Source organism: Daktulosphaira vitifoliae, unplaced genomic scaffold (assembly GCF_025091365.1).
Source record: "Daktulosphaira vitifoliae isolate Bord-2020 unplaced genomic scaffold, ASM2509136v1 Scaffold_5, whole genome shotgun sequence".
NCBI lineage: Eukaryota > Metazoa > Arthropoda > Insecta > Hemiptera > Phylloxeridae > Daktulosphaira > Daktulosphaira vitifoliae.
The window spans coordinates 27,833,368-27,846,208 of record NW_026099576.1 but is presented as its reverse complement, the minus strand read 5'-3'; the positions used below and the strand labels follow the sequence as shown (position 1 = coordinate 27,846,208).

The window sequence follows — 12,841 nt, the reverse complement described above, 5'->3', positions numbered from 1 at the left end:
TTTAAGACGTTTTGAAATATTTGTCGGATCAATATTATTTAAAATGGAATCATAATTATTTTTTTTCATGCTGATAAAGTTGACTGATCTATAACTTAAACCTTTTGTTATCATATAAATATAGTATGATGGTACTTGTACCAGAGTAAAAAGCGTAGGAGGAGTAACAGAAGATTTTCAGGTAAGAGTAGGAGTGCACCAAGGTTCTGCTTTAAGCTATTACTTATTCTCTATAGTAATGGATGAAATTACTAGAAAAATACAAGGAGAGGTGCCGTGGTGCATGTTGTTTGCTGACGAAATAGTGTTAATAGGAGAAAATTAATCAAAGGCTAGAGGTGTGGATATCAGCTCTTGAAGAAAAGGGTTTAAGAATAAGTAGAAGTAAGACAGTATATAGAGTACGAGTTTGACAAAGGAGAACACGATGTAGGTGAAATGAGGAGATCAGTGTCAATAGGCGAGGACGTGATTGGAGAGGTGGAAAGTTTTAAGTATGTAGGATCAGTTGTGCAAAAGAGCGGTGGTATTGACGAGGATGTAAGACACAGAATTAAGTGCGGGTGGTTGAAGTGGAGAGAAGCGTCTGGCGTCTTATGCGATAAAAGAATTCCAATGAGGCTGAAAGGTAAATTCTACAAACTGTAGTGAGACCAGCCATGATGTATGGTTCAGAGTGTTGGGCGGTTGATAAGAAAGTAGAGCAGAGAATGAGTGTAGTAGAGTTGAGAATGCTCAGATGGATAAGTGGAGTGACTAGAGAAGATAGAATAAAGAACGAGCATATAAGAGGGAGTATAGGTGTAGCATCAATCGTGTATAAAATGAGAGAAAATAGATTTAGATGGTTTGGTCATGTTATATGAGGAGAGAAGAATCGGAAGCTATAAGAACAGTTATAGAAATTAATTTTGAAGGAAGAAGAGGTAGAGGAAGACCAAAAAAGAGATGGACGGATGCTATTGAATGCAATATGAGGACAGCTGATGTGATCGTAGATGATGTAGGAGATCGTGTCAAGTGGAAGTTTAGGATAAGGGTGGCCGACCCTAAGTCGGATTAAGGCGAGGAAGAAGAAGATATATATATATATATATGTTGATCCAAAAATATTCAAATTTTAATCTATTATGCATATACCACAGACTATTAAAAAATCAATGCCGAAAGACATTTTGAAATAATTCATTATAATTTGAATAAAAAAAATAATTATTTTATTCAAATTATTATGGATTGTTGAAGAAAGTTTGTAAATAATATGTCTAGTGATAATCATTTATCAGAATAAATGTTATTTTTAGATATTTTATTAAAATGAAAGTTAACTACATCGAATAAATTATTTTATAAGATGCAATAAACAATAAAATGTTTCAAATTGTAAAATAAACTTATAGTAAAACTTAAATGATTAAAAATAAAAAGTACAATTTTATATTTAGCAGCATTGAAAGATCATTTTTATTTTTTATATTTAGTATTTGAATAAATTCGATACCAACAATCTATTTAAATGTAATGTTTCGCAAGTTTAATTTGTATTTATTTTATTTAAGTACACCGCGTGATAATGATAGAAGCAAGTATTGGAATTCCACTTTATACCTAAATATGATTGAGATGCAAACTAAAACGCCACTACAAACAATAAGCAATTATTTTCAAGTTTAAATAATAATGTTAGAATATTAAAAATATAGTTGGTTTTGAATCACAATTATTAGAAAAATTTTCTTCTTTTCGTCTATTTAAGCTTAAATTTTCTAAAGAAATATAATTTTTGACACATAATTTTCAACAAGTCTACAATTGTTTTATAGGTACTCGTATCTTAATAATTTTATAATTGGAAAAAAAAATTAAATATTTTGTTTCCATTAATTATTGTCAACTTAAAGTAAAATGTAACAATCGTTTCAAATTCTCCAATAATCTTTCTGAAATAAAAATCAAATTAGCTAACCACATAAATTATTCGTGTCGAAAGAAAATGGGTAAACTAACCTTTGGTTTAAAGTTTTTTGTACCAAAACAAATAGTGCTCTCCATTCTGAACAATTAAATCATCAACGCCTGTTGGTGCCACTAATTGATTACTTGGTGGATTTTTTGGGTCCGGACTTGATTTTAGTTTATACAACAACCAAAAATGATAGCTCGTAGGTTCTTCTTTAAGTCCTGACAGTGTATGTACATAGTGACCATTTGGCCATTCTGTAGCAGAAAACCTAAGGAGGATATCACACAAAATTAAATATAATAAATGTTTTACGACATATTAATAAGTAAGTGTGGAGGTACATCCTTATTAAAACATTAACATGGAGTAAACTGGAGTAAAAGTCCTACGGTGTAAGAGTCCACTATTGAATTAATGAATTAAATTTTATAGTTAGGAACCAATGGTTGATGAATTTTTTTTTACATGTTTTTTAGCCATTACAATACCATAGAGATAAAATTGAATACATTATATAGATTATAAAAATTTTTTATAATTTTATTTTATAATTCATTTGTTCAGAATGTTATTTTAAGTTTATAAAATAATTTTAGAAGACTTAAATTTTTTATTGATATAGAATATTTTTATTAATCGATATTGAGTAATGATATCATTTTATTTTCTCACACAATTTTCGTCATGCAATTTAATGGAAACATGTTATTTTAGGGTAAAAGAATGCATTCTATAATTATTTTGAAATAAATGAGGTTTACACATTATATTATTAAATTTGAATAATTATTACTCTAAATTTTTTTATAACTGTCTTATTTATAGAAAATATTATTTTTTGAGAAAAAAAAATGTATTTTTAAGTAGCTAACTCTTTTTCTTTCTCATTATAATTAAATACTATGGTATTGAATTTAAGAATTACTAAAATCAAATACTTACCAATACCAGGTTAAACAGTTAATTATTTATTCATTAAATTTACTCAATTTTAAATGGACACCTATATCATCAATTGGGGTAAGAGTACATTTTCATTGTTCATTTTGTTTCAATTCATTACTCATTAAATAATGTTCTAATCTTAATACAAATGCTTAATTTGTAATTTTTAATTTTTGTGTAGCACAATTGTTTATAGCTACCATATAATACAAGTTATATGCGATAGAAAAAAAAATGTGCACTTTTACCCAAGGTTACTGTAAACATTTTAATTTAGATAAAAACTGTCTAAAGAGTAGTTATGTATATATATATACAATGTATATGTCATATACATTGTATATATTTTTATTAAGCTTATTTAAAAACAGAAGGCACGATGAGTTTTAATGTTTCGTTTTTAATAAATGAGGGAAAATGATTAAATATATTTGAATAATACTTTTGTATATTTTTTATTATGAAAAAATCCAAAATTTAGAGTTAAACTCTTATTCTAATGTTATTAATAATCATAACATAATATTAATGTAAAATCAGAAAAATGAAGCTTTAACTGTTAATGCTAACTGTTAATTCAACCGAAATTCTTGACATTTTCAAAAAAAACGGATGTTTTATAATCAACGAAGTAATATAATTTCAGTCGATGTTCCCGCGAAACTTTTTTAAGTACTATTATTTAACTCACGTAAAAGCATTGTCTAGGTCTGATGCTCGCTGCATGATTTCATAAAATGTCACATTATGATTGGCCGTAATGTTTATGGACCGTTTTTCTGTAATATTGCTGCCGATCCACAATGAATAACTTACAGTCACGTTTGTACCCATTTCTATGGTTTGTAGTGCTTTATACTCGTCGATCATAGTTTCTTCGCTATAGTTGACTGGTACTGTGTGATTGCTATCTAAAGATGACGGATGTGGAATGATAACTGCTGTGCCAACGTTGTCTTTATCTGTAAATATATTAACCACCATGATTTTCAATCAAGAAGTGTATCTGAGAAAATTAATATCTTCTCTCCGTTCTACGATTTTTTAATTAAGATACACGGACTGAGCTCGATTCAAACTCACCAGCTCCTGGCCGAACGTCACAATGATCAGCAATTCCCTCGGTGATACCTGATACTCGAGCTAATGCTACAATCACTTCAGCTGTGGTGGTCACGTCGAAAAAGGCTCCGTCAGGCCCTTGATGGTTTAATAGCCAATCAACAGCGTTTGTCCTATTCCATAAAGCTTTACCTTCGTGCAAAGCCTAAACAATTATTTAAAGTTTAAATGAATATAATAATATTACGAAATAAATAATGTTACCCTTATTGCAAGAGCAGTAGTGTGAAGACTGCCAAACCCTCCGTCTGTTTCCTGGAGAGTCATCAAGGTGGCCAAAGGCTTCTTTAATAAAGGTTTTACATTTCGATTTCGATGGTCGTGTTCCACACATTGCAGAGCTAAAATCGCCACGCTCAACGAATCTATAGAGTATATACAACGATGTTTATGCAGTTACCTACACCCGTCATGGGGCTAATATTTTATTTAATTAAAAACTGACCAACTGTGTGTTTGGTATTCGCGATTTCCATTAGCCTCCTAATGTGTCTTTTACGGACGTGCGTTCCCGATTCGCATGCAACAAGAGAACTATACGAAAAATCTAAATCCGAAATAGTTTCATGCTGAAGTAAAGAACCTGTAAAAAAATATATATGTACAGGGTGATCGATTAAGATAAGTGATTCATTCATTTAATTTTCATAATGCCGAAGGCAACAATAATCTGTTGAAATGAATCATAAATTATCAGTTGAACAACAAATTATCAATAAAAAACTGATCAAAAATCTTTAACAAGTAAGAGCGGTTCGTTAAATAAAAATAAATTTATTTAATAAGAACAACATTTTTTTCTATTACATCATTAAATTAAAATTAAGAATTCCCATTAAATAACATTAAACGTTTAAGTATTTAAACCTTAAAGGGATGAAAAATAAAAATGATTTAACTAGATGTTATTATAGAGTTTTTTGAATCAAATAATTTTTTATTCCACGAACAATTTTAAATTTACAGTAGTTTCCAAAAAAATTAGTGTTTTAACCTTAATCGATCACTCTGTATATCTGTTACACGTTGAAATTATCTTTAATCTAATACAAATCATTATTTAAAATTTAAAAAAAAACTAAATATTTAGGCTTAAATTTAATTTGAAAAAGTTAATAATTGTGTATCAAAAATACCAATTAAATCATGTCCGTGGAACTGTCTTGGGTCGTGACAAGCGCTAGCCAATGCCAATGAGTACGTCGCAATATTGGCCACAGTCAAAGCTTCGTCTTCATCGTCTTGTTGCTGAAGAGTAACTGAATCAGGGTCGTGGTGTTGCCAAAGTCTAGCCAAAAGTTCGATTTCTAACTGTTTGGCGCTCAGTTCTCGTTCTAGACGTCCACCAGTCTTGGTTACCTCCATTGCTACAATGGCCCGAGCCGTGTCCGTTCCGCTTCCCCATCCCCAGTTTTTGTCTCGTTGCAAAGTTAGCCAGTCAATAGCTCTTTGTAGTTCTAAAACATGCAATAATTTTTAGTAAGACAAAAAATAATACTATTTTTATCGTTATTGTTTTAAGTCTTGAATGATTTTTTTAACGGCGAATATTTCTTAATGATTAATTAAACTGAGTACTGTTCTTCTTCAGTCAATGCAACTTTCGATTCGTTGTAAAAATAAACTATACTACGTATTAACAAAATACCATCATTGACTACTTTAAGTTAGTTTTTAATGACTTCTGTCAAGTATAAATATAAAAATAACGAACTACCAATTATAATGAACTTTAATATTAAGTTAACAAACAACCTAATCGTTACCTTTAAAGGTCACTTATTATGTTGACATTTTATGTCCAGCAGAATAAATAACCTTACGACTACAGAACCCATTAAAAAAAAATCGGACATATTTAATTTCACTTTTTAAATAACTAAAAAAAACTGGACGTTGTTGGCATAATCTAACTTGCTTAAATAGTGGGTATGTTTTTCCATTGAAAATATTTAGATTGTGTTGTCAATGTATATAATTTTTGCATAGCTTTTCCCAGTTTTTTGAAAAATATAAAAAAGATTTATTTTCTGCGAGATTGGCTCTAACACCTCAGTTACAAGGATGATACTTTATAAAATTATGAGATAATTAGAATAATAATTTATAAATCACGATGTCTACAATTATTTTTATAGCAATATCACGATAATCAATTATTTTCAAGTAAATGTATTTTTGAATCGATAGACAAATTTTTCATTAATTCAATTTTATTTTAATAACACGAATTAGAAGTGACTAAAATAAGATAATTTACTCTCATATAAACAAATACTTCACCATTATTACCTGCATTTGCATAATTATAGATGAGTTAGAATCATAGGCACAATAAAGTGAATATTCTGGGGGTGCTGAAACTTTGCTTTGTTCACAAATATGTGGAGGTGGATCCCACACCCCCTAGTAACATTTCTTAGATAAATATTTATTATGAAAATATAACTGCAAAGACATTCAAATTGTATAAAAAAATTTAATGAAAAATATTGTCATTATTTGTGTTGTAAACTACTGGTAAAAAAAAACCTTCATTAACAGAGAAAAAGTTATGTAAAAAACGTTCGAATAATATTGGTGATTTAGAATTGGGGTTGCCGATTTAGAGCTTTAAACTACCCTCACAAGTGGCAATCATGGGTGGAGTATGGTGTTTTAATTCTTCCTATGGTACTGAAATTATATGATGAAATTTTATTTTCTACATTTCCAGAATACATATTCTTTGAACATATCTTTCAGAAAATAAACTAAAATATGCCACTAATCATCTGAAATATATTATAATAACTCGGGAGAAAAAAAACTTGAAGAGACTTTTAAAATTCATCGTTTGACGGATAGAATCTCAAACCTTTGTATTTGCACCGGTTTTCCGGTTAAAGTTTTACATTAAAGTACAAGTGTACACTGACTAGTGATGTACAAAAGCTTTTTATATTCTTCAGCCGCATAAATTTAAATTTTAAATGTCAACTATGTAATAAGAATCTTTAATGAATCCCAGTTTTACGGTATCCCGATAATTCACTAAACGTTTTCTTTAATATTATATGGACGTGACCTTTTTTTAACACTATCGTATACACAAAGAGAATTCAGAAGGTATATTAAAAACAAATGTCCTTTGATCAAACTTTTATGGTTTACTTTTCGTTAGTCGAAGGTGAATTACAAATAAAATTTCCGTCAATTTAATCAAATGACAATACATTTTTGGGAGCACTGTCGTCGATAGAATAAATGCTTGACAAAGTTTCACAATGAAATCTCAAAGATATTATAGTTTTTTTGGACGTCAATTAAAATTGTTTTATTAGTAAATAAGAAGTAGTTATCACTAGTGTTTTCCTCGTTAAATTATTTTAAATTTTCGTTATATTAGAAACAGCTATTATTTGCATACATTTAAAAATTGGAGCTCATGATTATTTATCACTTAGAATTTAAAACGCCAGCACTTTAAATTATTAAATCTAAAAGTTTGTTTTAAAATTGTACTTTTAAGATTAAAGATAAAAAATTCAATATTATTTTTAAAATATACTGTGATTTATTCAAGAATCAAAACTTAGACTAAACAAACTTTACGTTTTAACTATTATTACACTTGTCTGAGAGAATTTGTAAATATTATGATGTGTTTAAAGAAAAATATCTAATAAGAGAATTTTCTTTATTAAAATCTTATAGACTGAGACGTATTTAAATTTGACAATTGATTATGGTAACAATATAAAAAAAAACACAAAAGTTAATAAAAGGAATTAAGAAAATGTTATCAACAAAAATAAATTACTTAAGATAACGAATGCTAAAAAAAGTTAATTAAAAATATATATCGTACTTCAAACGATTTTAAACGTTTTATTTACGTGAGTATGAATATAAATAGAAAATTATAGAAAAAAATAAGTTTAATTGCCGTCTATAATTCTCCTTGTGGTAAAATACCTACAAAGAGAATGTATAAATATCTATATTAGTAAGTTTTATCATTTATTAATATCATTATTTGCAGTGATAAAAAAAAGCTATTTGTTCTTGAAACGTTAATTTTAACACATACTGTAAAACTTGATTAGAAGACTATTTCTGATTTACATCGACAAACATTTTTTTGCTTTTCGTTTATTTTTATTTTTTCATATAAACAACTAAATATATTTTTCTTAAGAATAACTTTTTTACAAGAAATAGCTTATTTTTTGTTTAAGCCTAATAAGATGGATAAAAGGCAAACTTTAAGCCATTTAGGAACTAAAATAAATACATCAATTAAATGTGACGTCACAGGAAGTATATTAAGGGAATTTTTTTTCGGTCAGAGGGTCATCATTTGTTTTGTGTTTAATCATAAAATTATGATGAAATCATCATTTTCTGAAAACGAATATCCGCTGATTTTTTCTAATCTTTTTTGTGGTGTTGGTATATAAGAACATTGGGGGGGGGCTTCAGGGAATTTAGTACCCATAAGAATTTTTCAGCACAGTATATAAAATTTAGGTACTGTTTGAGAGTTAGACATTGTTTAAAACATTTTTAAAATTAAAAAAAAAAACTTTTAGATTAATCAAATGTTGTTATAGGGAAGTAACCGCGATAAGATAACAGAATTTGCGATATGTATAGTCAATTAGTTAGGTGGGCGGCCCCTATCTAGCTCAATTGGTAGCACTTCTGTTGTGCTGGACTATGCTGGTTTTCCTGTTTTCTGTAGCACAAACAATGACTTTTAAAAAGGACGTTAAACACGATTAAATTAAAACGTAATCAACATGTCATAGAATTGTGGCCGGTCACAATTACTTGTTCTTGACGTTGCCACCAAAAATATCTTATAGATGGCCTGAAAATCACGCGAACTAGTCAATGGAGTATTAGATTCTAATCATTGACATCTGATAAGAAACTATTTATAGGGTAAGATTACGAATTCAGTATTTCTCAAAATAAAACGCATGTAGCAACACATCCTCATTAACATATAAGCCTCTTACGGTTACGCACTAATGCTAACACACATATGTATACGTCAATTTTAGGTGGTTAGAAATTCATAATTAGTCTGTTTTGATGATTCAAATATCAAAATTTTTGTATTCTAAGGAAAATTGTTCAAATTTCTCACTTGAACATTTAAAAAGTATTACTTAATAACTATAAATTCGTAATACACCTTTTATTTTTTTTACTTTTAGTAACGATTTTTAGGAAAACCATATTTCACCTCTTAGAAAATAAAAAACACATTTAAACAATTTTGATCGAAAATAATTGTAGCGTTAGATGTAGAAGTTTATAGATTTTAAATTCATCGACAGAAATTGGTAAAAATCGTAGAACATTTACCTCGCCACCACTATCCATGTTTTTTAATAATATCTAAATCAGATAAGTACAATAATAGGTAGAATGTATTCGCGATCGGCTTCGCAAAGTAATTCTCGCTCTCTGTAAAATTTTGATAAATTTTCGCTTATGAAAGTCATTTTAAATTTTAAACAATTAGCAACAAGAAATTCGTTAAAATTTTTTGTCAATTACTAAATTAATAATTTTTCAATAAAATAGCTGACAACTTACTCTTCAAATATACTTAAGCATGTTGTCTTACTACCATTCAGTTTCGATTAATTTAGGTTTTAAAATCATTATTCGTGTAGCTTTTGTGGGATATACAAATTTTATTTTTGTCGTCGTCATAATTATTTTAAACAAAGCTTAGTGCATCTTGACTTTCGTCTGACCATAATCCTTAACTATAAAATTGTTTTTAATTCAATAGTTTAATATTAATTATATGAATATAAAATAGAAATTATTGGCAATTTCACATTTTGTCAAGTTATTCCGAACACGCATTCAGCCAGAGTATAAATTGTTATTGATTAACTTGAAAACTTACTAATGTGTTTTTACCGAGGTTATAGTTTTGGGGGGAATTGGGTGGTTTATCCCCTCCTAAAATGAAAAATATTTTTACGCTACCATAAATGTCTACGACAAAGTTGCACAAACTTTAAGGAACATCAAAGTGGTCCAAACAAAATTTATAAAGGCATTTACTTCCACAATAATAAGTGTTCATACAATAGTGTCTAGAAGGTTATTATGAGTAACCATTTAGAAAATGTATAGAACTTTATTTTAATGAGCTTAAAATATTACCGTTGCACAATGGGACCAAACGCTAATTTAGGTACTACTAATTTTATATCAAACTTGATTTTTTTTTAAAAGATCATATACAAAATTTGAAATCAAAAAGTTGTGTTATGATTATAGCACACAACTCTTTGAACACACGAGTTGGTAATTTTTGCGTTTCTTTCAAGGATTTTTAAACTAGTGTTGAAACCTTTTTCCTGCTTAAATATATTATATATTACATTTAAAAATACGTTTAAAATTATGTCTTTTACATTTAGTAAAGAAAAAATAGCTATTTTTAAAAATTTTATGAATATTATCGATTTTTTTTTTATACATTTTTACTAAATTATGCATTTGTATAAAAATTATGTTATATTGCGCTAAATCCAATAAATAATAATTGCAAATACAAGTCGTAAACCAAGTTTTAACAAAATTACATTAATTTACATTTGAGGAGTAATGATACAATTTCCTTGAATAAAATTAGGTATTTTTTAGTAAACAAATGGGTTTTTATGTTATTATTAGTCTTCGAAAACAGATTATATTCGTACGTAATCTTTTGACTTGAAATTCAGTACATAAACTTATATTAAGATATGAGAAAAAAAAAATGATTTTAAATTGGTTTTTCATCAGACTAATTTAGCGTTTGGTCCCATTGTGCGCCGTCGAGCTTTAAAAATTTAAACAATGATGAAAGAAAAAAATATATTCGCTGTCAACAAAAGAATATTTTTTGTTTTTACAGACCATTAGGCGTCATACAGGTAATCCAATTATCTAATACGATTATTATCATGTATTATGATTATTGAAAAAGAAGGTTTAATGCTCTGCAAAAATGAAGGTTAAGTATCGATCAAAACCAACCTGTAAGTTTACTATTTGCTAGAGCCGTATCTAAGTTGAAAATAATAATGTATGCTTTGGCTACATCATTAATATTTTGTCTTCAAACGTGTAAATCAATTACTTAAATTTATTTTCCATTATTTCTAAATTTAAGTAAATTATATTGATATTTCCTTGTTCTATTATATATTATATTGATATTTTGAAATTTATATTAACCGGAATCATTGCAAATAAAAATAAATGACTTAAACCTAAACAACTATAATTTGGTCAACTAATGATAATGTATAAACTATAAATATATAAAATTAGAAATGTTTATATGTGTCTCTCATATTCTATGTTTTTATTATTATTAGCAACAAAGTGATTATAAATTATTATAGTTATTTTTATTCTCTATACAGTTATTGAAACTTAAAAAACGTCTACTTAATTAATTTTAAAGGCGTATTACATTTAAAATTAATTAAATAGACGTGATTGATATTTTAAACTTGTGTAATATGCAAGATTTTCAAATATTTACTTTATTTAATGATTATAGTTGCAAATACAAAACTTTACAACTACTAATACAACACTATTTCTTTTGTATTGAAAATTGCAAAGTTTTACATTTATTTTACAAAAATGAAATAAAATTTTAAGTTTTACACTTTTAATATTCTCAAATTCTCGAAAATTCAACTAAGTGTACAATGATTTCGTTTTTTCAGTACAAAATTCAAAGAAAGTATATCATAAAATATTATGCATTTATATTAATTTTAGTTGTTCATTGTTTATTTCAATCTGAGAAATAAATATTATGCGTACAGAATTTTTTTTTATTTTGATAGATTTAAAATAACCTTCAAATAATTTTATAAAATATACTCGGTTTTTTACAATTATTACACAAGAAATAATATATATAAATTTCATAGTATTAAAGTTTCATAAGTACAATTTCATTAAAATTTAAAGTAACAAAAACTAAAGTCAACAATCATGAGTACAGAATGTCCTTACGTACCTTTAATGAAAATTTCATTTTGATGAGATTATTGTTATTAAAAAAATAATTCATTTATTTAATTTTAGTAATTTTTATATAGGCAAAGAAAATTGGACTTACATTGTAATAGATTTACTAAATTGTGTTAGCCGTGGAAGTTTGACTAGATAAAATATTGCTACTGATATAGAAATTAAACTTTTATTTTTATAATTTTATATTTTAAAAACCTTCATCAATTAAGTTAAAATGTGTAATACTATTAATAATCAACTTCGATAGATGAAAAGATACTTTTAAGCAAGTTAAAATATATTGTACAGTGTCCTCGTATTTGAAAACAAATCACAGTGAATAATTTGTTATCATTTATTTACATGATAAATAAAACAAAGCCGGTACACAAGATATATAAGTAATCCATATCCTACTATTGTTTTTGGCGCGTAATATCTTACCTGATTTATCTTTGACTGTTTTTAGAGCTTGGCCGCCAACCAAGTGCGCGGCCGATGTGACCACTGTGAACAGGACGGCTACGATTACTACGATCACGGTCGTTTTGCCGGTAATAGCCGGTGGCCACCTTAGTGTTGGTGTAGCCATATGACTACTACTAAGGCGAATTCGTGATGCTGTGAACCCGGGCCATTCGGGCGACGTACTGTGCTCCGTCGATGAGTGTCGCACGACCGAAAGCTACCGCTCCGACCAGTTGCGCCGCGTGCGCGTTCGATAAGCCGCCGACGCGATCACCACGCCTACTGGCGGTCAACCTGACGCCGTCG

General features: G+C 28.1%; 1 protein-coding gene across 1 annotated transcript; it reads right to left on the bottom strand.

Moving 5' to 3' along the window:
* Window positions 1-2,008: 2,008 nt before the first annotated feature.
* Window positions 2,009-12,795, bottom strand: LOC126908038 (uncharacterized protein CG3556). The gene is made up of 7 exons (XM_050689862.1): window positions 12,512-12,795; window positions 5,167-5,487; window positions 4,476-4,613; window positions 4,235-4,395; window positions 3,992-4,175; window positions 3,600-3,870; window positions 2,009-2,231 (listed from the first exon to the last, which is right to left on the bottom strand). Exons 1-7 carry the CDS (start codon window positions 12,657-12,659, stop codon window positions 2,015-2,017), a joined length of 1,440 nt encoding a protein of 479 aa, XP_050545819.1. The 5' UTR covers window positions 12,660-12,795; the 3' UTR covers window positions 2,009-2,014.
* Window positions 12,796-12,841: the final 46 nt, after the last annotated feature.